Below are 22,496 nucleotides of genomic sequence, written 5' to 3' on the forward strand. Positions count from 1 at the left end.
AATGATCCTATTTGGGGTTCTCTTGGTAAAGATACTGGAGTAGTTTGCCATTTTCTTTTCCACCTCATTTTATAGATGAAGAAACTGGGTTTAATGGCTTGTTCGGAATCACACAGATAATAAGTGTCTGAAGCCAGATTTAAACTTTCTGATTCCAAGACTAGGGCTCTGTTTACTCTATCACTTAGTTATCCTAATAACACTGGTAGACAATGCAAAATATCAGATTATGTGTACATAATTAATTGGAAGTATTATTCATGAATTATATAATATATGATGTCAACAAAAATAAATGTAAATAAGAAAAATAATAAAAGACTATTTAATCCAGAGAAATTAACACATATCAGTTAATATATGTAATTACATAAAAGGCATACATTGCATGGGAAAACATTACCATTATTGCATGGTCACAAATGTAATTGTTTCACCAGTTTCACCTGTAATATCTTCTTGTAACCTAATGGCCCTTTTGTACCTAGCACCATCAGTCTTGCCTTCCTAAATCTAAAGTTATAGAGGATCAATCCAGGGTAGCTAGCAGGGTTACTATATTCTGTTGGAGTAGAAAGTTTTAAGCCATTGTCCTTTAAATACCCGATACTTGCATTAGACTTTCTTCAAGTTCTCCCAAAGACAATGATTTTAAAATAGATGAGCCCCAGAGAGAGAAAGTGACTTGTCTAACATTATGTAATGAGTTTACAACACAGTCAAAACATGACCTCTTGCTTCCCAATCCAGCATTTTCCTCATTTCATCCTGCTGTCCCTACGAATAGCATGAGCATTTGCCTATCACCAACACAAACACATTAACTTTTACGAAATACCTAATTTATCCTAAGGACTTTTGGGTCTTGATATCTGCCCTGCAGCTGAACTCTTTTATATGTGTTGTCTCCATCAATGAAAGTGTGAACCTATTGGAAAGTAGGGATTGTCTTGCTTTTTCTATTTGTATTCTCAGGCTTAGCACTGTGCTTGGCACATATTAAGTGCTTAATGTCTTCCATTCATTCATTCAAAGTAAATTTGTCTGAACTATTGCTATTCAATAAATTATATACTGAATAAAAAGGATGTTGATGATTGAAAAATGCTGTGTAATATAGTAGAAAGAAACTTGGACTAAAAGTGAGAACTACTATTTATTAGCCTCATGATGTTGGGCAGTAATAGCTCTGAATTTAGTTTGTTCATCTCTAAAAAGGGATGATTGGTTCTGTGACATTTGTTTTACACGATCACTTTGAAAAGCAAATAAAATTATGGATATAAAATCCTCTGTAAATTGTACATATAGTTGTGAATATATAAGTAAGTAGATGTTATTTTTGCTGTTGTAATAATTAGTATGACATTAAGTCAATAGTATCATAGATGTGGATATTTCCTCCACTGACAGAGATCATAACTTCTTCCAAGTAGATGGTTTATATGAACATATACTATTATAGAATTTCAGTTTTGAAAGGGATCTCAGTAGTTATGTAGTATCATTCATGCATGTATCTGGTCATCCAGTCTTTGAAGATTTCCAAATATAGGGAAACTCCACAACCTTGTGTCATTTTTAATAACTCTGAGTATTAAGGATTTCAAAAAACAATATCAAGACTAAATAGAACTCTTCAACTTCTATTCTCTGCTTCTGGTTACACCCTTTGGAATTAAGTAGAGCAAATCAAATGCAACTTTTACTCAATAGCCCTTCAAATATTTGAAGACAGCTATTATATGTCCCCTGAAATTTTCTATTCCTCAGGCTAAAATATCTGAAGTTCCTTTGGCCTATCCTCAAATGGCATGAATTCAAGGCTTTTCACTAGACTGACTACTTTACAGTTTATGCTCTTCCTAAAATGGAATGTCTAGAAGCTAATTCAGTACTCTTAATATGGTTTGACTAGTGCAGCATACAGTGGGAATATCATCTTCTTAGCTCTAGAGTCTATCCCTTTCTTGATCAGCCTATGGATTCATTAGTTTTTTTTTTTTTTAATATACTGTTGACTCATACTGACTTTTCACTTCATTAAAATTATGATTTTATTTTATTTTTTTGGATAAATGGCTGTCTTGTCAGGTTTCTTCCATTTTGCACTTAAATAATTCACTTATTGAATCTAAGTGTAAGAATGCAGAAAAAAAATCACCTTGACGCTACTTTTTGCAGATGATCCTTTCAATCTTAAGTAGGTTAGAATGGAGAAGACAGACACAGAGTCCATCTCTGGAGCAATCCAAGTCATTCTGGTTTGATGTGATCTGTTCCCCTGACATAGACTTAAAGATTCCAGGTTCACCTCCAAGGTAAAATGAGATATGTGAGTAGAGTTTTGGTGGTGGTCTCAAAAAAGTAAAGGACAGAAAGAAGTTATTTCTGGTTAGTATAATTCTATTCAATTAACATAAGTGAACAGAAAATATATTTCAGTCTGATAGCCTTGAAACTCTGAAAATGATACTAGGTGAAATCACCAGAAGTAACAAGAAGTTGCTGGCATGTCCTGTTTGAACTGTGTTGACTATTGATGTGAATTTATAATATACTGAACTCTTCTTAAGATTTATTTATTTCTATGTCTTTTCAAGGGAGTAATATTTGTGCTTGATCCAAGACATCACAGGTGTCAATCAGTAAAGCTGGAGAAAATGAAAAAGCAAGAAAAGGCTCTACACAGAGCCTGGGCTGCAGTCTTTTAAGAGATGGAGTATGTGATTTTTGGCAATTCAGTATTATACAATCACATCATAACTAAGAGATTTTGGATAGATGAACTAAAAAATTCTTCGTAAATATAATTTCTGGTGAAGTGTTTCTTCTCTTGGAGGTACTGATGTTGATTGCTGTGGCTGCCGCTGATTGATGACAATGAAGTTGAAGATATGGGCAACTTCAGAAATTTGATTTGAGAGAAATGGGAATCACTATCTTTTCTTGATTATAAATGCATCCTATGACCCTAAATAGATTTCAGCTGCATCCTGAGGAGATTTAAGTTATATATACAATGAAATAAATGATTTTCCTTAGTGAAAAAATTTAAGCCCTGGCTTAATTTTTTCTAAAAACAAGATGAATTCTCATTTGTTTAGGACAATATAATTATAGCCTTACCTAAAAGTAGAAGGTAGACATATTATTATTTTCTCTTTCTTTCCCTTCTTTTCCTCTATCTTCTCTGCCTACTCTTTTTCTTCCTCCTCCTTCTCCTCTTTCTCTTCCCCCTCCTCTTTTTTTCCTCCTCTGTGCTTTCTCTCTTCTACCTGTGCTTCTCTCCCTCCTTTCTTTTTCCTCCTCCTCCTCTTCTTCCTCTTCCTCCCCCTTTCCTCTTTCTCTTCCTCCTCCTTTATGCTTTTTTCCCTCTTCCTTACATCACTACCTTCATCATCATAGACAGGGAAAGTTAGGAAGATCCAGGTTTAAGTCACATCCCTGACACACTGGCTGTGTCTTTACCTCTAAGTATCCTGGGCAACTTTTTAAGATTGATGCTGACCTGGTTTAGTGGAGGAGTTTCCTTTTTAGTGAATACTCTAAATTAAGAGTAAATTCAAATGAAGAGTATAATCAATCTCTCTATATATCTATATATATCTATATCTATCTATATTTCCTCATTAGCATCAAGTTGTCAAATTATTCATGACATTTTCTCAGGAAGGAAAAAGTGAATTAGACAAAGTGCCATTCCTTGTTTATGCACTAAATGTGATTTTCATTGGGAAAAGCTCCTTTTATAAAGAATGCTATTAATGATCAGCAAGATAGTCAAGTTAATGAAGCACTCTGTATTTTCAGGAAAATGTTCTTAGAATGTTTGGGGTTATTCCAATGAGCTGCAATAATCCAAGCCACTAAAAAGTGGGCCCAATATTTAAAACCACATCCCTGAATGACCATCATTATTATTTTATGCTTTTTTGTCATCAAAATACCTTATGCAGTATTTACACTCTTTAAGAAAACAGAATATGTGAAAATCCAAATTTACAAAAAGATAGGTGAAAGAATGGTGGTCATTCTCACTATAAAAGTATTCTTTGTCTTAAAAAATGTTTCCCTATATATTTCCTTTGCATTCCTAGACAAATTAAAGTATGATCTGATTTATATATAGTGGAGTCAAGCACAATTCTTTAGGTAGCTATCAATTTTAAAGCAATACACACTATATTTTTTTCTTCAAATTGGCTGGGATTTCAATGACATATTACAACCTTGCCCTGATATACAGAAATAGGTCTTCTGTCACAGTTTCCCAGACTAATTTGATTAAGGAATGGTTTTAAATTTGAAATAATAATCACAGAATGCATAAATATAAATATATAGGTTGGGAAGGTTGAAAAATGGAAATCCCAGGGTGTGGGGGGGAGATTGGGGAAATTTTGAAACACAAGAAGAAATTGAGGGTATTTTCATAAGAAAAAATAAGTACATTGAATAAGCATTTTAAAAATATAACCCAGAAGAATGTCATTAGCTTGCTGCTATATATAGCTTAAGCAACAATAGGCCTCTGGCAGTGTGAGTTTTTAAGTATGCATGCAAATAGGAACTAGGCTTACTTGAGGCTAGGGACTAGATTGGTCTTCTGGGTTGGGAGGATTTAATACTGCACATTATCTTCCAACTTCCTGATCAGAATACACTTCTATTTTCTGGGAATGTAGTCTCCCAATCCAGCTGCATATCTAGAAATGGCTATGATTTTTAAACAGAAGGCACAAAAAAAAATTAAGAAGAAAAAAGGAAGCCCATCCTCACTGAAGGACCAGATGATATCTTAAAATAGCTGCAAGTATGACATTGCCAACCTAATTTCTCTGATGTGTCCTGACATCCTCATCAATTAATGCTTACTAGTTCTTACTGGGTACATAGCCATTTACTTTACTGGTTATCTTGGGTCACTTATAAATGATCAGGACTCTATTTTTAAAAATCTAACTATTGATCATTTTTCTTATGTCTCAATTATTAAATTTGGCTATTCACTTAAATAGCAAAATTCTTTATGTCATTTTGTGAGAGTATGAGAGAAAATGCACTGGGCGGGAAAACTATGTAAGCAGGAAGAACATTTAAGTGTGCAGTTGGGGAGATATGCCCAAACAGATGCTGAATGGTAAGGAATATTTATAAGCCACGGTGTTATCAGAAGGCCTCACTCTAAAAAGAATAATTCGATGAAAAAGAGCAAGGATGCATTACCAAATACTTTCCCCTTTACACACCTTTAGAGAAAGATAAAGAAAATGGAGCCAGCCAAGCAGCTGTGGTCTGACCAGATAAGACATTTGGGCGGGAAGACTAATGTTTGTTTGTTCTTGAAAGCATTAGTTGTTTCAAAAGTCTTGAATCAGCTGGTAGGCTGGCATTTGTGGCAGTCACTAAACTGTAATGACCAACTGAAGCAGGATGAATAATGTAAAAAGGGACCAACCTCACCGGGATTTTGAGGCGATGTCTGCGCTTAGCAAGAAAGAAGACAATGTTCCAGGTAAAAAAAAAGTTACTGCAGAGACTGTAAAGTGGTGGCAGTTGGATATAGCAGGGATTATGTTCACTTCCATGTTCTATGTGGATCTTGCACAGGCCATGGATGAATATTTACTAATAATTGTGGGAGACAGGACATTAGGCATCCTGTTGTTACTCTCTAGTCCTATGATTCTAAAAACTGACATAGAACTTTTAAATTTACAACCTGAGGAAATGAAAAGAGTTAATAAAAGAATTATTCCTTGAATCTTAGAAAGTAAGCAAGCAGAAAAATTAAAGGTAAATAACTAAAAGAATGATGTGTAAATATTAATTATTTAGAACATGGGCCTATGTGATATATGTGAGTGAGAAGAGAAGGAACAGAAGAAACAGGTGGACAGAGAAACATATTTGTTCAGGTTATTTTTTGATGCATGATGAAAACAAATCTTAAAAAGTTTTTGAGTAAATTGTTTTCTTTTCATTATTATCATGGTTGCCCTTATTATTTATTACTAATGTTTGATTCTTCAAGAATACAAGAATTTTATTTTATTTTATTTTTTTAGCATGTGGGGCATCTGATAAAAAATATTGGGATTTTGTTATTTTTAAACTAGAAATAACTTATGTGGACACAATGAGTAAACCATGGATCTTGAACAAATTTCATATTCAATATGTAGAAAGTTTTGGAAGAAACTGAAGGCCCAAAAGATAACAGATGAGATCTCTAATCTAAATAATGCAAATAATCTAAGAACTCAAGAATAAACTGGACACCAGAAAAAGACAATTTGTCATTCTACAAATAAAGGAATCATAAAAATCTACCATTTTGTTACATTAGGGAACAGTAATTTTAATGGAAAATAACATCCATTGAGTTTCTAAATGCCTTGCTATTTTGGATTTTATATACTACAGGACTATATCTGCCTGCTGATGGATATTTCTTTAAAATGGTTGTAAACCTAATTTGTTTGCAAAGATGCATGCAAGTAATGAATTTGTCCACAGAACTTTTATGACGATATAATTATGGAAAAAAAAATTGGAGCACATGGCTCAGGGGAAAATAAATGAACATTTGTCAGGCACGTAGTAGAGAAGAATTCTACTTCTGATTGGTACTGGGCCAGGGGACCTCTAAAGTTCCTTCTAAACTCTAAGATTTTATGGTCCTCCAATACTCTCTCAAGAAGTTTTATGCTTCCTCAAATTAAGCATTGATTCATTTCCTCATGGAATATAATGGAGATAAGCTATATGCATTCAAAAAGGAATAACCTGGGTTATAATTCAATAACTTTAGAATAATTTGGTATACATAGAAAATACTATAGAAGTTCAGAGCAAGGAAATATCACTGTTGGCTGGAGAGGAACAAAGGAAGATTTCATGGAAGTGATGGAATTTGAGGTGAACTTTGAAACATGGGTAGGATGTAGATTGGCAGAGAAGACAGGAAGACATTTGATGATGGGAATTAACATGAGCCTAAGGCAGAGAAGTAAAAATGAACAAGGGGCTAATGAACCTATCACACTGGTTATAGTGGGAAAAGTTAGAACTAAGGTTGAAAGACAGATGGAGACCAGATTACAGATACATTTTATATTTTATGAGTGAATTGAACTCAAAGGAATAAAGTGACTTGCTCAAAGTCTCACAGCTAGTTAATGATAGATCTAAAGAACTAGAATGTAATGAGTTAAGGAGGAAATGAGTGGGGAAGATATATAGGCAAGGGTGTAGAACAGTAGTATCGAACTCAAATAGAAATGGATTCTTAAGGATTGCATATTATTTAGAAAACCACAATGTAATATTATTTATATAGTATCTTTTTTGGGGGGGAGGTTAACCTTTTATCAGTTATGTTTTAATTTGATTCAGGCTGCAGTAGAGTTTTGTGGGCTACTTGCAGATGCAAGTAGCCAAGTAGCAAGTAGCCAAGATCCTGTCTTGGATCCCTCTGGTAGATGAGTGATATTCAAGAAGTTTGTCAGAGAAAAGAAGGATAAGACAATAGGGTCTGAATAGAGCGTGATGTTTAAGTTTGCAGATTAAACTTTCCAAAGCATCTACTCTTCAAAAGAATTGAAGTTTTATATAAAGGTAGCTGTGTTCCTCTGGTCATGGTTCCATGGCACAAACACAAGGCTCATGGTTTTGTGAAGATTCAGTGAAATGTCATTTATTCAAGGAGCTCTTGTGCAGATACAGACATAGACATCTGGAGACTGCGATCTCCTTTGTGCTCAGAATTGCTCCTCTTTACCCTTAGGATGGAAGTAACGTTTGAGGTCAGAATTTGTTTGATCTAGGGGGTAAAGAGAGGAATAGATCCCAATTACTCCCAAATGGAAGATTTCTAGTGTATTCTGAAACTATTGGGTATAGAGATTCTGTCATCCCATTCTTCATTATGGGCCAATTAAATTTTATTTCCTTTGCTTGATCAAGTTATTTTATTTTGGTCCCACAGAGATCATAGGAACCCGATGTTTGCGGAACCGAGAGCTCCTCAGGAAAAGAAAAGCTGAAGCTCAAGAAAGACAAACACCACAGTTGCTTGGGTAAATTAGTTACAACAGAATATAAGTACATTGTAAAGATGGCACCTGAAGAAATCCAAACAAAAACATGAATGACACTAATTGTTTCTATTTGTCTGTAGAGTTCATAAAGTGCTTTCACACAGAGAGTCATTGCAGCATAGGGGATAACACTGGACTTAGGGACAGCAACACTTGGATTCAAATTCTACCTTGGATGTTTACTAGCTGTGTGATCTTGAACAAGTCAGTTGACCTCTCTGACCTCAGTTTTCTCATTTGGAAAGTGGGGCAGACAGATGGCACAGTGGATAGAATTCAGGAAGACTCATCTTCCTGGTTCAAATCTGGTCCCAGATACTTACTGTGTGATCCTGGACAAATCACTTAACTGTTTGCCTTAGTTTTCTCATCTTAAAATGAGCTGGAGAAGGAAATAGCAAATCACTTCTGTATCTTTGTCTACAAACTCCAAATGGGGTCATTAACATTTTGTAAATGTTAGGGTACCATATAAATATATCATCATTTAACTTTTATTTATTATTTATATATTTATAGATTTTATGTATATATATATATAAAATATGTAGATAGATTTATTATTTATATATAACATGTTTATTACTACTGTTATTTTACTTAAAAATAAATTAAAAACCACATGTAGTGGAAAGAGCAAATATTTTCTTGTGTGGAGACTGTTATGTGGTTTAGGAGTAAGAACATAGGACTTTAGAGTCAGAAGTCAAATTTTCATCCTTTCTTCTTCCTTTTTTTTTTTTTTGGGGGGGGGGAGAGGCAACCAGTGTCACATAGCTAGTAATGTGTCTCAGGTCAGATGTGAACTCAAATCTTCCTGAAACCAAGGTTGGTGTTCTATCCACTGTGCCACCTACCTGTTTCCTAACTTTTATTCTTAAAGACTATATGACTCTGCATGTTACTCCTCAGGATCTCACTCTCCTCATCTACAAAATGAAGGAGCTGGACATGATGATCTTTACTTGTCCATTCAGCTCTAAATTCTCTGATTCCTGTGTTACAGAAGAACAAAGAGATTTTCCTGGGGGTTTAAGAGACTAGTCCACAGACTAGCAAATACTAAGTGACAGGCCAGATAGAGACCATGTTTTCTTATTCTTACTGTAATTCTTTTTCACCAGTGGCAGGAGAATTAGAGAACAACTTTTGGGGTTGATGCATATTTGTTGCTTTCGGAAAACCATGATATCAATTTAAGCTATTTCATTTCAATTTGATAAGCATTAGGGGCAGTTAGGTGGTACTGGATAGAACACTGGCCCTGAAGTCAGGAGGAGCTACATTCAACTTTGACCTCAGACACTTAATAGTTTTATGATCCTGGACTCAATCCCAATTGCCTCCAAAAATAAAAACAAATTTGATAAGCATTAAATATCTCCCACATTTGAGATATGAGGGATCTCTCCATTAGTATAGTTTTCTTCTCATCAGCTCCTTCATTCTCTGAACTATCCATATCTTTCCATAAATTTTTAGAGGATTTCCATAAATTTATAGAGGATCTGCCCAATGCACTGGAAACTCTCCTCTGGTTCTTTTAATATTTCATAGATAGCAACATAATATTCAAGCTGTCAATCTTACCAAATGACTGACCTACTTCCATTTTCCATCATATAGATTATTAGTGACAACTTCTAGGACACTTCTTGCATGGAAGTCATTAATGGTAATAGGGCAAAATTTGCTTTTTCAATTTAATTTTTAAAATATGTGTGCTATTTCTATTCATTGTCCTTTAGATTGCATATTATTTTGGCTATTCTAATTTGTAGATGCAAAGCATTAATCAGAAAATTCTATTGTCTAAAAAATAAGTTTTTGAGATAGAGGGCAACTTGAGATAATTGAAAATGTAGTTTCCAAAACGGAATCCTGCCTGCTCTTCTCCTCCTATTCAACTCTGCATCCAGATTATTGTTCATTTGTTGTGCCTGGTCAAGATATATGTGCTGATGGACTCGCTTGAGGTCTTTAAGCAATCTAGTTGACTCCATATGTGTGTGTGTGTGTGTGTGTGTGTGTGTGTGTGTGTGTGCGTGTGTGTGTAGATTTAAATTTTATTTTCAGTTCCAAATTCTTTCCCTTCTCTCTTTCCTTGAGAAAAGAAAAATCCATTACAAATACGTATAATCATATAAAACAAATTTTCATGTTAGCCATGCCCTACCCCTTGCTTCATGAAAAAGATAAGAAAAAAGAAAGAAAAAAAATATGCTTCAAGATGCACTCTGAGTCTGTCAATTCTCTTTCTGGAGATAGACAGCATGCTTCATCATGAGTCTTTGAGAATTGTGGTTGGTTATTATGTTGATATATTGATCAGAGTGTTTAAGTTTTTCAAAGTTGATTATCTTTACAATATTGTTACTGTGTAGATTGTTCTGGTTAGATGAATACTTGCTTGGTTTGTTATATTATAAGTGTATTACGTGTACTTGTATATGTACATATGTGTATAAACATATTCTTGTTCAGGTATAGGTTGAGCTAGATGGTCTCTGATAATGTTTCAGTTCTGAGATTCTTTAATGATTTTACATATTAAAACCCGAACAACATACATACTTTATCCATTTGTTTGTTCTTGTAAAGACTGCTAGGGAATTTTTAAAATAAAAAATTAGAAAATCAGTGGCTCAGAATTATACCTTTTCTCAATAACCTGATATTGTCAAAATGAGGTTTTGTTATTCTGGAGATATTGGATTAAGGAATTTAAAATAATCTTTCATACAAGTTAAAAAACTTGTCAGTGAATAAAATATTTGCCAGGGTCAAATCATGTACAATAATTTTCATGTGTAGTATTTTGACTATATCTAGTATTCAATAAGTATTTGCTGATTTGATGTGAAAATGTTTTAAAGAAATAATTTACTAATTCTAAATATTTTAACAATTTAAAATATTTAAACATTTTTAAATTTTAAATTAAATTGTCAAAAATCAAAATAACCACAAAAAACCTGCCCCTATATTTTTCTATAAACGTTTCTATGATAAATTAGAGGCAGAAAAAAATAAATTAGAGATATTTTTTTTCCTTTCTTTTTTCTTATCTTTTTCATGAAGCAGGGGGTGGGGCATGGCTAACACGAAAATTTGTTTTACATGATTATACGTATTTGTAATGGATTTTTCTTTTCTCAAGGCAACTGACAATGATGATGAGCTAAAAGATAGGTACTAAAACTACTCCTACTACTTGAGTTCAATAAGGTGATAATTTTGTATGGCCTATGAATGATGTTATCAATATCCAAGTGATGAAGTGGATAGAACATTGGCCCTGGAATCAGGAGGATCTGAGTTTAAATTTGACTTCAGACACTTACTAGCTATGTGAGCCTGGACCAGTCACTTCACTTTGGTAAATGTAAAAACATTTTTTTTTTCCAACTGAAAAAATTTTTTAAAAAATTCAGTTCCAAATTTTCTCCCTCCTTCTACCCATCCTCCACTCATTAAGAAGGCAAGGAATATGATTTGGTAAACTTTAAAGTACTGTATGATGGCTAGTATTATACAAATGCCTTCTAAGTCCAATCCTTTACATTTTGTTATTTAGGGTTTTTTTTTTTTAATTTTAGTTATTTAGTTTAAGCTTGCCTGATTCTTTATGACTCCTTTTTGGGCTTTCTTGGCTGGAATTTGTCATTTCCTTCTCCAGTTCATTTTACAATTGAGGAAACTGAGGCAAACTAAATTAAGTGACTTGCTCATAGTAAATGTCTGAGGCAGATTTGAATTCAGGAAAAGAAGTCTCCTTGACTGCAGGTATAGCAGTCTTACCTCAGTGCCATCTGGCTGCCCACGCTTTTACACAAGATACCAAAATAGAGAGCTGTTCTAGACTGAGCTGTAAGCTAGATCAAGAGAATCAAAGCAAAAGCTGAAAATTGCATGGAAGCCAGAAATAAAGATGAAATCATGAGGAAAAATTGTCTGGTAGTCGAAAGCCAGAGAATACACAGAAGTTAAAGTTGGAGATAAAGATGATTTAATTGGCTTCTGATCTGCCAAGTAGTTTGAGAAGAGATTTTAGGATCTTGAAAGTAAAGCACAATTTGAATCATATAGGAACCTTCTTATTTTCTTCTTGGTATTACTGGACTGATTTTTCAAGAAAAACCCCGTCAGAAAAGAAAAAAAACCAAGTATTTGTTAAGGACCTATCTTACAAATATTATCTCTTCTGATCTTCAGAATAACCCCAGTAGGTAGGGGCTATCATAAACTGAGGCATATGGAGGATACATGAGCTGTCCAGCACCATACAGCTAGCTTGTAGGTATCTAGAGTGGGATTTGAATTCAGGTCTTCCTGACTCCAGGATACACATTCTGTCCATTGCACAGCATTGCTACTTTAATGGAAGGCTCAAAAGGTGCTATTTCACAGCATCTCATTCCTAATATCTGATCGACCTGAACCTGACCAAGTCATTATTACTAAATTTCTTCTCTCAAAACTTTTTTTCTTCCATAGGACAACATAAACTGACATAACAGAATTAGACCTAGAAGTCATCTTGTCTATAGACATAATGAAAAAAGTGTTAGATTTATCAGAGGATTAGATTTGATTCCAAGTTTGTGGATGTCTGGGCAATTCACAATACATGTTTTTTCTTCTGTTAAGGGTAGACTAAATTTCTTGCGCTAAACCTAACAATACAGTATAGAATAATACCTTTTCCTACCTTCACACTCCTAAATCCTGGCTGAAATTGTATCCTAATCACCTCTTTGGGTGTGCAAACCCTGGGCTCTGACTCTCAACTGGACTGGCATTAAACTCAGTTTTTACTCCTATTTAACTGTAGTTATACTAAAACATCTTAAACTATGGGTTGCAACCCTATGGCAGGGATGGGGAACATCTGGCTGTATAAGTTCTGCAAAATCATTTGCTAAGGCAACTGACAGTGATGATGAGCTAAAAGATAGGTACTAAAACTACTCCTACTACTTGAGTTCTATAAGTTGAAAATTTTGTATAGCCTATAAATGATGTTATAAATATCCAAATGGCCCTTGGCAGAAAAAAAAAAAAGTTTCCCCACCTCTGCCATGGGATCAGGCAACTGAATGTGGGGGTTGCAAAATTATGATTTATTGGTAAATGTTTTATTTGTATACCTATTTTATATATATTTTATACCTATATAAAAATTTCTTGGACAGCTTCAATTGGAGAATGATTGAATGAGTTTTCCTATATGAATGTAATGGGATATTACTGTTTTATAAGAAATGATGAGTAGGCTGGTTTCAGAAAAGCCTGGAAAAACTGACATGAACTGATGCTGAGTGAAGTGAGAAAAACTAGAATATTGTATATAGTAGTATCAAGATTATGGGATGAACAATTGAGATGTATTTTGCTCTTCTCAACAATATGGTGATTCAAGGCAATTTCACTAGACTTGGGATGGAAAATGCCATTTGCGTCCAGAAAGAGAACTATGGAGTCTGAATATGAATAGAATCATAGAAACTTTTTGTTTGTTTTTCTTTCTCATGTTTAAAAGAATCACATTTATCTAATGTATATTAAATTACTCGCTGTCTTGGGAGGGGGTGCTAAAGGAGAGGAGAAAAATTCAGAACAAAAAGTCTTACAAAAATGAATGTTGAAAAGTGTATTTAGAAAAATAAAATACTATTGAAATTTAAAAAAATTTCTTGGACAAAAAAGAGTCAAGAGTAGAAAAAGTTTAAGGAGCCTCGAGTTACACTATAATGTTATATTTTTATATGTATGCTGAATCTTCTTGTTCGTGAATCTTCTTTTGTTATCCTAACAGATCACAAAATCAAAGCAAACGACAAAGAACAGCAAAAAGCCGAGGCCAACCACAAACTAAAGAAGCAAAGAAGGAACCTTCCCTACAAGTTGTGAGTGTGGAACAGGAAGAAAAAGCAAAGAAAGAACTACCATGTCTACAGCAACAGAAGGAGTCAGTGGTGACTGCCGCCAAGGACTTTGATTCTACAAAAAACCAAGAAGCAACTGTGATAGAACAAGTCCCTAAAACATATCAACATGAAGCTATACCGCAAAACTACACAACAGCAACATACCAAGAAACTTCTGAGTCTAAAGATCTTTCTCCTAAAACATGCCAGGAAACAGCTGTGTCTGAAAACCATATCTCTGCAGCATACCAAGAAACCACTGTATTTAAAGAGATGCCTCCTACAACATGTCAAGAAGCAGTTGAACCTATATCTTTCTCTCCTAAAATGTATCAAGAAAAATCACTTTCTAAAGATTGCCCTCCAAAAATAAGACAAGAAACAGCCATCACTGCAAACTCTGAACCTAAGGGATGCCAAGAAGCAGCTGTAGCTGAAGAGCTTTCTCCTGAAACATGCCAGGAAACAGTTTTGCCTGAAAAGCATACCTCTACAACATACCAAGAAACCACTGAGTTTAAAGAACTATCTCCTAACACATGCCAAGAAACAGATGTATATGAATCTTTCTCTCCTAAAGGATACCAAGAAAAATCTCTTCCTAAAGAATGCTCTCCAAAAATATATCAAGAAACAGCTATCTCTGAAAACTCTGCACCTACAAGATTCCAAGAAACAGTTGTCCCTGGACAGCTTTCTCCTAAACCGTGTCAAGAAATAGATGTGTCTGCAAAAAACACCCTTGAAACCTACCAAGAAGCCTCTGCACTGAAAGATCTCTCTCCTAAAAAAAGCCAAGAAATAGCTGTGCCTGAAAAGCATACCTCTACAACATACCAAGAAACCACTGGGTTTAAATCACCATCTCCTAAAACATACCAAGGAACAGTTGTATGTGAATCTTTCTCTCCTAAAAGATATCAAGAAACAGCTGTTTTTAAAGATTGCTTTCCAAAAATACATCAAAAAACAGCTATCACTGAAAATACTCTTGACACATACCAAGAAATGAATGTGCCTGAAGATCTTTCTCCCAGACCGTTCCAAGAAAGAGCGAAAACTGAAAATTCTTCACCGAAAAGATGCCAGGAAACAGCCACTTATGAAGCACTTTCTTCTAAAACATGCCAAGAGATAGCTGTGCCTGAAAAACACACCCTAGAAACTTGCCAAGAGACAGCTGTACCTGGATCTTTCTCTTCTAAAAGATACCAAGAAACAGCTGTTCCTAAAGATTGCTCTCTGAAAACACATCAAGAAACAGCTATCACTGAAAACTATGCACCCAAGAGAAGCCAAGAAACAGCTGTCCTTGAAGAAGTTTCTCCAAAAACATACCAGGAGACAGCTGTATCTGAAAGATACACCCTTAAAACATACCAAGAAACAGCTGTGCCAGAAAAACACACCTCTATAACATGTCAAGAAGCAGCTGTGCCTAAAGATTGCTCTCCTGAGATATGCCAGGAAAGAGCAATGTCTGGAAAAGATGTTCCTAAAATGTATCAAGGAACAATTGTGTGTGAAAGTAGCTTCCCTAAATCATTCCAGGAAATAGAGGCACTGGAAGAACATACCTCTAACACACACCAAGAAACAGCTGTGCCCAAAGATCTTCCTCCTAAAACACATCAGGAAAGAGTTATGCCTGAAAAATATACCCCTAAAGCCTATCAAGAAATAGCTGGACATGAAGTTTTTTTTACTAAAACATGCCAGGAAAAAAATGTATTTGATAAGCTTGCCCTTAAGATGTCTCAAGAAAGGGTTGTGCCTGAAGATCTTTTGCTTAAAAAATGCCAAGAAAGAAATGGAATTAAAGAGTATGCTTTGGAAACATACCAAGATACAGCTGTGGCCAAAGATCTCACGCCTAATATCAGCCAGAAAATATCTGTGTTTGAAAAATATGTCCCTAAAACATACCAAGAAGCAGCTATGCCTAAGACTCTCTTGGCTAAAATATGTCACAAGACAGCTGGTCCTGAAGAACGTCATACTGAAACATGCCCCACAAATGATATGCCTGAAGTTCAGGATCCTGAAACACATGGAGAAACTGCTACAGCAATCATTTGCCTTCCAAGTAGGCTTCCCTCTTCCATTAAAATGTTCAAATAAAAATGAAAGTTTTCATTTAGTAACTAGTTGGGTTTAAAATATTCAAGTACTATTGAATCCTGGGCAAGTTTCTTAATAATAATAATAATAATAATAATAACTAAGTGCCAGGCATTGTGCTAAGTACTTTATGATTATTATCTATTTAATCCTCACAAAAACTCCAGAAAGCAGGCACTATTATTATTTCCATTTTATAGATGAGAAAACTGAGGCAAATATAAGTTAAATGACTTGCCCAGGAGCATATAATTAGTATATGATCTGAGGCCATATTTGAACTCAAATCTCTCAGGTCTCTAGGCCCAAATCTCTAACTATTCTATCAACTGTTCAGAACAGTTAAGCTAAAGATTTTCAAATGTCCCTTTCACTAAAGTATTTATGACCCGCAGAGACACTGATTTAGTTTATTTTACAACTAGGGTTGAACTCCTTATCTCAAGAGCTGAAATCAGCCAATGAATACTGGATTTGTGGTTTCAATTTGAGGAAATAAAAAAAAAAAAGAAAAGAAAACTTGAAACACTTTCTTAGCCAATGAAGAGATAGGAATCTAGCAGAAATGATACTTAAATAAAAATAATAAAAATTAACCAGAGTGATTAAGGAAAAGTGTATTTAATTTTCTTCTAAATTCTTGAGTATCTTGGATTTTTTTGAACCTAACTGAATTTTTTCCTAATGACTGGTGGTCTCAAAGTGCTTTGTGGCTATCATTCTGAACATAAGTTCTATTCCTTCAATACTGTAGGAAGAAGTAGAATAGTTAGATGAATTTCTATTGGCCCTATAATATTTCCTGGACTTTTAAACCCTTGAAAATGACTCATTTCTTTGTCATTTAGCTCCCTTTAAAAGGAGAATTCAACAAAACATTGTGATAGGGAATTTTGCTTAATTGGATGTTAATTTTGAAGTTTTACCATATTTTAATGAATATTCCCTTGCTTCCAAAAAGCATTTAGGAAAAAAAACTAGAGTCAATTAAAATCAAGATAATAATTAATTTCTAAGTATTTACATTCTGGAATTTTGTTGCAAACCATTAATGTCTATTTTATTTTGTTTTACAGAGTTGAAAAAAATAACAAAAGCAGAGGAACCAGAAAAGCCTGCAATTCTGAATCTTTCCCAGGAGAATAATGCAGAGATTGATTACTACAGATTTCAACAACTACCTCAACCATGATAGTTTCAAACTAAAGATACAGTATTCTAATGTTTTAAATGCACAATTTCTCTAAGTTCAATAAAGTACAGATCTCTATGATATTCAATAATAATTTAACTAAAGAATATTTTCCTATTTGTACTCTATATTTAACAAATCTGAAGACCTGCCTTCAGCTATGGTGACTCATTTGTGTGTGCTGGGGAATTAGGGATAGGTTGGAGCAGATTGGGTAAGGGTGGGAGGAAAAGAGAGGAAAAATATCTGAGGACTATCCTTTTGTCCCTCAGAAAACAAAATTGTTTTAATTAATTCTTGATATTAAGACATTAGGAACCAGGAACACTTAAAACCTTTCTTTGGCAGTTTTTCATTTTCTAGTAAACTTAATTCAAATATTAACATAGTAATAATTTCATTATTTTGCTTAGGCTTTTTAAAAAAGTTGGTTGTCTTATTAGTGTAGCAGTTTTACTTACAGTAGTAAGATCCTCAAAACCTACCTGATGTGTGCATAATAGCTAATTTTTTGTGTGTTTTGGTTTTGATCTAGTTTTAACTAAATAAAAAATTTATGTATATAATCTTTGTGTTGAGACTTTTTCCTTATGTTAAACAATAGGTTATACTTTGTGGGACTCCTCACTCCTCTGGCTTCTTGCTTGGATCCTGATAAACCAGGGGCAGTGCTGGTCACTTCACACTTTGATGGTTGCAGGAGCACACCAGGGGATCCTATTGCCTCAACTCTTTCTCCATCTCCTCCATTCAGTCCCCAAAGATCTGATCATGCACATGCACAGAGTCTTTCATAATTTAGCCTCTGCCAGGATGATTCATTCCCAAGTTGTCCTCTGATACCTTCCCAGTCTTCTTACACCTTCCCTTTGGCTGTTCCAAAAACAAGACCCTCCATTTCCTGAAACTTTGCATTTTCTCCAGCTGTCTTCTATACCTGGAACACTCTCTTCTCTACTCTGATTAGTGACCTCCTTGGTCTTCTCCATCTCCCAACTAAAATCCCACTTTCTACAGAATAGTGGCAATGTCAGAGAAGGGGGAATACTGGACAGATGCTACAAAGCTGACATCAACCCACCTTTCCTGACCCCTCTAAATTAAGGGCTTTCCCTTTTTGAAATTATTTTTATTTATCCTGTATATAGCCAGCTTTGTATACATTTATTTACATTTTGTCTTCCCTTTTGAATTGTCAGATCCTTGAGAACAGGGACTGCTTTTTGCCTCTTTTTTTTGTATTCCCAGGGCCTGGCACATAGGAGGTGCTTAATGTTTATTGATGAATTGAGTATCTGACAAGTCTTGCCTCCTGCCCTTCTGGGCAGTATCCCCCACCACAATCCATCACTGCTGCTATTTCCTGTAACCACAGTTAGCTCCCAGAAGGTAGTAGTCATTTTCCCACTGACCTAATTTCTTTATCCTCTGCATTTTTGCCATGCTCAGCTTCTAGGCACAGGGGTTCTGAACCTTTTTCTGTCGTGGACCTCTTTGACTGTTTGGTGATGCTATGGATTCCTCAGAATGTTTACAAATGCATAAAATAAAGACAAATATAAAGGAAACTGACAGTTGTTAACACATACATAGACACACACATTTTTTAAACAGAAGTTTTGGACCACAGGTTAAGAATTGTTACTAAAATATTTTTGCATACTCTTCCTTGTCGGACTGAGTTTCACACACTAGGGGCTTGGGGGCTATAGGAAAGTTCTGTTTGTATCTCACAATATATGTCTTCTTGTCAGGTCATGTAGGTTCATAGAAATTAGCACTCACATACCATCCTGCAAGTTCAAAAGGCTTGGAGGAGTGCCTCACTCTCAAGATTTTCACTCTCTCTCCAGACAATTGGGCCTGTTCAAATGAAAGGCCTCTTCTGAAAACTCTGCTTCTTAAATTTTTTCCACTCGTGACCTCTTTTCACTTGGGAAATTTTTACTTGTGACCCTGGGTACATAGATATATAAAATATACAAATGAAACATTCACTGGTAATCATTATTTTCTGAATCACATATTGAGTAATAAGACCCCACATGAGGTCAAGATTCACAGTTTAAGAAGTTTTCTCTGGAAAAGGGAAGAAATGGAACTGGTTCCTCCTAGTATAACTATCTTCACGACGAGAGATATTTTTCTTGCTCTTCCAAAAAGTTCCTGACTTTTCTATTTTTGTAAATAACATAGCTATTATTCTGGACTACTAATTGGAAAACTAAGAATTATCTTTCATGTCTCCTTCTTCATGTTCTCCATGTTCAATTCCTGTTTCCACAATACTACTATCCTCTGCCCATTTCTTCTCAGTCTCCTTTATTGGATGTTTATACCACAATTTGTAAGTGTCCCCAAGACTCTCTTCTGCCCCCTTTTCTCTTTATGATATGTCACTTGATAATTTCAGCTTTCATAGGTTCAAATATTGTCTCAATCTTGATTTCCAAATCTATACACCCAATCCTGGCCTCTTCTGGGCTTCAGTCCTGCATCACCAACTGCATAGTGCACATTCCACACTGGACATACTGTAGGCATTTCAAACTTCATGTGTCTAAAACAACTCTTTATTTTCCTTCCAAAACCTATCACATTTCTAAATTTTTCTATTTCTTTAAAGAGCACTAACATTCTTCTAGTCACTCAAGTTTACAATCTCATTCATTCTATATATCCAATCAGCTGTCATATCTTCTACTTCCACGAATTTCTTACTCATGTAATTGACCCTTTATTCATTCGGTCATCACTCTAGCTTTGGCCCTCATCGCCCCTTGCCTGGACTATTTCAATAACCTACTAATTCTTCTTGACTTGAGTCTCTCCTCCACATAGGTGACAGTATTTTCCTAAATTTTCCTAAAGCATAGATCCCTCTTGTCTCTCAATTTTGCAAATTTTAGTGTTCTGTTGCTTCCAGGATCAATTAAAAACTGCTTCATTTGGCACTTAAACTGTTTTTATAACTTGTACCTTTCCTATATTTCCAGTCTTCTTATGCCATTGATCCTCTGTGAGAAGGAATGATGAACAAATATTACTCCCCTGCAGATACTGTGCTGCACAGTATACTTAAGATAATCAACAAAACAAATCAAGTCCTGATTTGTATTGCTAACATTGAAAATTTAACAATTGCTTTAAGCAGAGTCTTTGTAAACTGGCTACAATATGCTTCTGTACTGTTCCTTTTATAATCCCTCACTTCTTTCAAAACTCAGCTCAAAGACTACTTTCTGCAGGTTTTTCTTCCAGAAGCTAGTGCCTTCATTTTCTCCTCTAAGATTAACCTCCATTTCTATCACCAATAATTAACCCAGCAGATAGTACCTAGTAATCTTTTGATTAATTTGTCTCTATTACCATTGTTGTCAATCTAATTCAGATTATTGTTTACTTCTCCCCTCCTCCCATACATCTCCACTTGGAAATTGTTAATCACTTTCTTCCACATATCAAATAATGTTGAAATTCTACAATCCAGAATTCAAGAATCTTCATACTTTGGGCTCAGTTTATCATTTTTACCTATGTCACATCTCAAACTACTTATCTTAATGAGCTTTAAGTCAAATAGAATTTTTGGCTCTTCCCTTAACTTACTTTTCTGCCTTGGCATTTACACTATTCCTCCACCTCTGTCCCATTTTAATTCTTATCTTTCTTCCAAGGCTCAATTTAAATGCTATGGTCCAGGAAGCCTTATCTAGAGTTAAAGTGATCTTTTCTTTTTAGAATTTCACATTCTACTTAATATTTTCTCTGTGTTAATATGTGTAAGATGTTTCACACTGCTTCATATAGAAACCATGTCTTTTTTATATTTCTAACACATAACAAGTAATCAACAAGTATTGCCAAAAATACATTTACTTTTTTCATAAAACATTAATGCATCAATTGCTATCTCATTTAAATAGTGGATTGTAGAAAGCACACTAGACTTTTAGCTGGAAGATCCAGGACTATTTCAATTATTTACTATTTGATTTCTATCCTTCAGTTTTCTCTGTAAAATAAAGGTTACATATGCTTCAGTTAAATCAAAAGGAATTTTGTATAATCCTGCAGAAGACAGAAGATAGTGAGGAACTCCAGGAAAAGTATACTAGAAGCAAGGATACTTATGGCAGGATGTTTACTCAGTATGATTGATGAGATAATGATTCCCTCGTTCACATATATTTAGTGTGATGTAATGATGTAATCACTCTAGTTGGCATATACTTAGTGTGACATGGTGATGTAACATGCTCAGTGTGCTGTAGTGATGTAATCGTACTAAGGTATTTAAGGGCTGAGAGGACTGGAGATGAGTGTGTGTGCTCGATCTCGATCTCAGACTGAAGAGACTCAGATACAGACAAACCATCACCATAGTGGTTCTCTTGCCTTCATCACTTCTCTCCCTAAGACCAAGGCTTGTCCAGAGATTCTCCAGAAAGCTAGTCTGGACATTTCATAATCCAAGTAAGAATACATATTTAGGCTAGAAGAACTCTAAAGCTCAGAAGTCATCTAGTCCAATTTCCTTATTTTATAGATGAGGAAATGCCAACAAGGACAAGTAACCTGACTGAAGTCAGTATCAACAGTATATCAACACCAGGAATAATTCAAGTTCTCTGACCATGACATAAAGTCTGAAAAAGACATTGTGTTCTACCAGAGTGTAAACTCTTTGAATGTTACCTCTAGTTTATCTTTTTTTCTCCCTTAAACTATTCCTTGGCATAGTTAAAAGATTTTTCAGAATCTTACTTTGTTTCCCTTTTGAACATTAAATAATTATAATGACCAAGAAGACTGCTTCTGGAAAGGGGTTGAAAAAAGGCATTTTTTGCTTCTTTGCAGAGGTGATAAAACAATGAGTCCTGAATGCTGCATAAATTTTTATATTGAGTTGGTGTTTGTATTCACTTCTTTTAGGTAATTCCTTATTAATAAGGGGATGGATTGATGGCTGAAGAAACGGGGGATGGAAACTGCACAGTTTTAAGCTTCACAACTAGATCCCAGTTAGCATGAATAACGAATCCTATGAAATGGTTGCATTATTTGAAGCTGAATAATTTGAAGTTATATGAAAAATACAGTTATTAGTTCCAGCCAGATACAAATATGCAAGGAAAATATTTAAAA

General features: G+C 34.8%; 1 protein-coding gene across 1 annotated transcript; it reads left to right on the forward strand.

The window, feature by feature from the left end:
* Window positions 1–5,356: 5,356 nt before the first annotated feature.
* Window positions 5,357–17,914, forward strand: HEMGN (hemogen). The gene is made up of 4 exons (XM_051995628.1): window positions 5,357–5,518; window positions 7,994–8,084; window positions 13,924–16,121; window positions 17,233–17,914. Exons 1-4 carry the CDS (start codon window positions 5,437–5,439, stop codon window positions 17,346–17,348), a joined length of 2,487 nt encoding a protein of 828 aa, XP_051851588.1. The 5' UTR covers window positions 5,357–5,436; the 3' UTR covers window positions 17,349–17,914.
* Window positions 17,915–22,496: the final 4,582 nt, after the last annotated feature.

Source organism: Antechinus flavipes, chromosome 1 (genome assembly GCF_016432865.1).
Source record: "Antechinus flavipes isolate AdamAnt ecotype Samford, QLD, Australia chromosome 1, AdamAnt_v2, whole genome shotgun sequence".
Taxonomy (NCBI): Eukaryota; Metazoa; Chordata; class Mammalia; order Dasyuromorphia; family Dasyuridae; genus Antechinus; species Antechinus flavipes.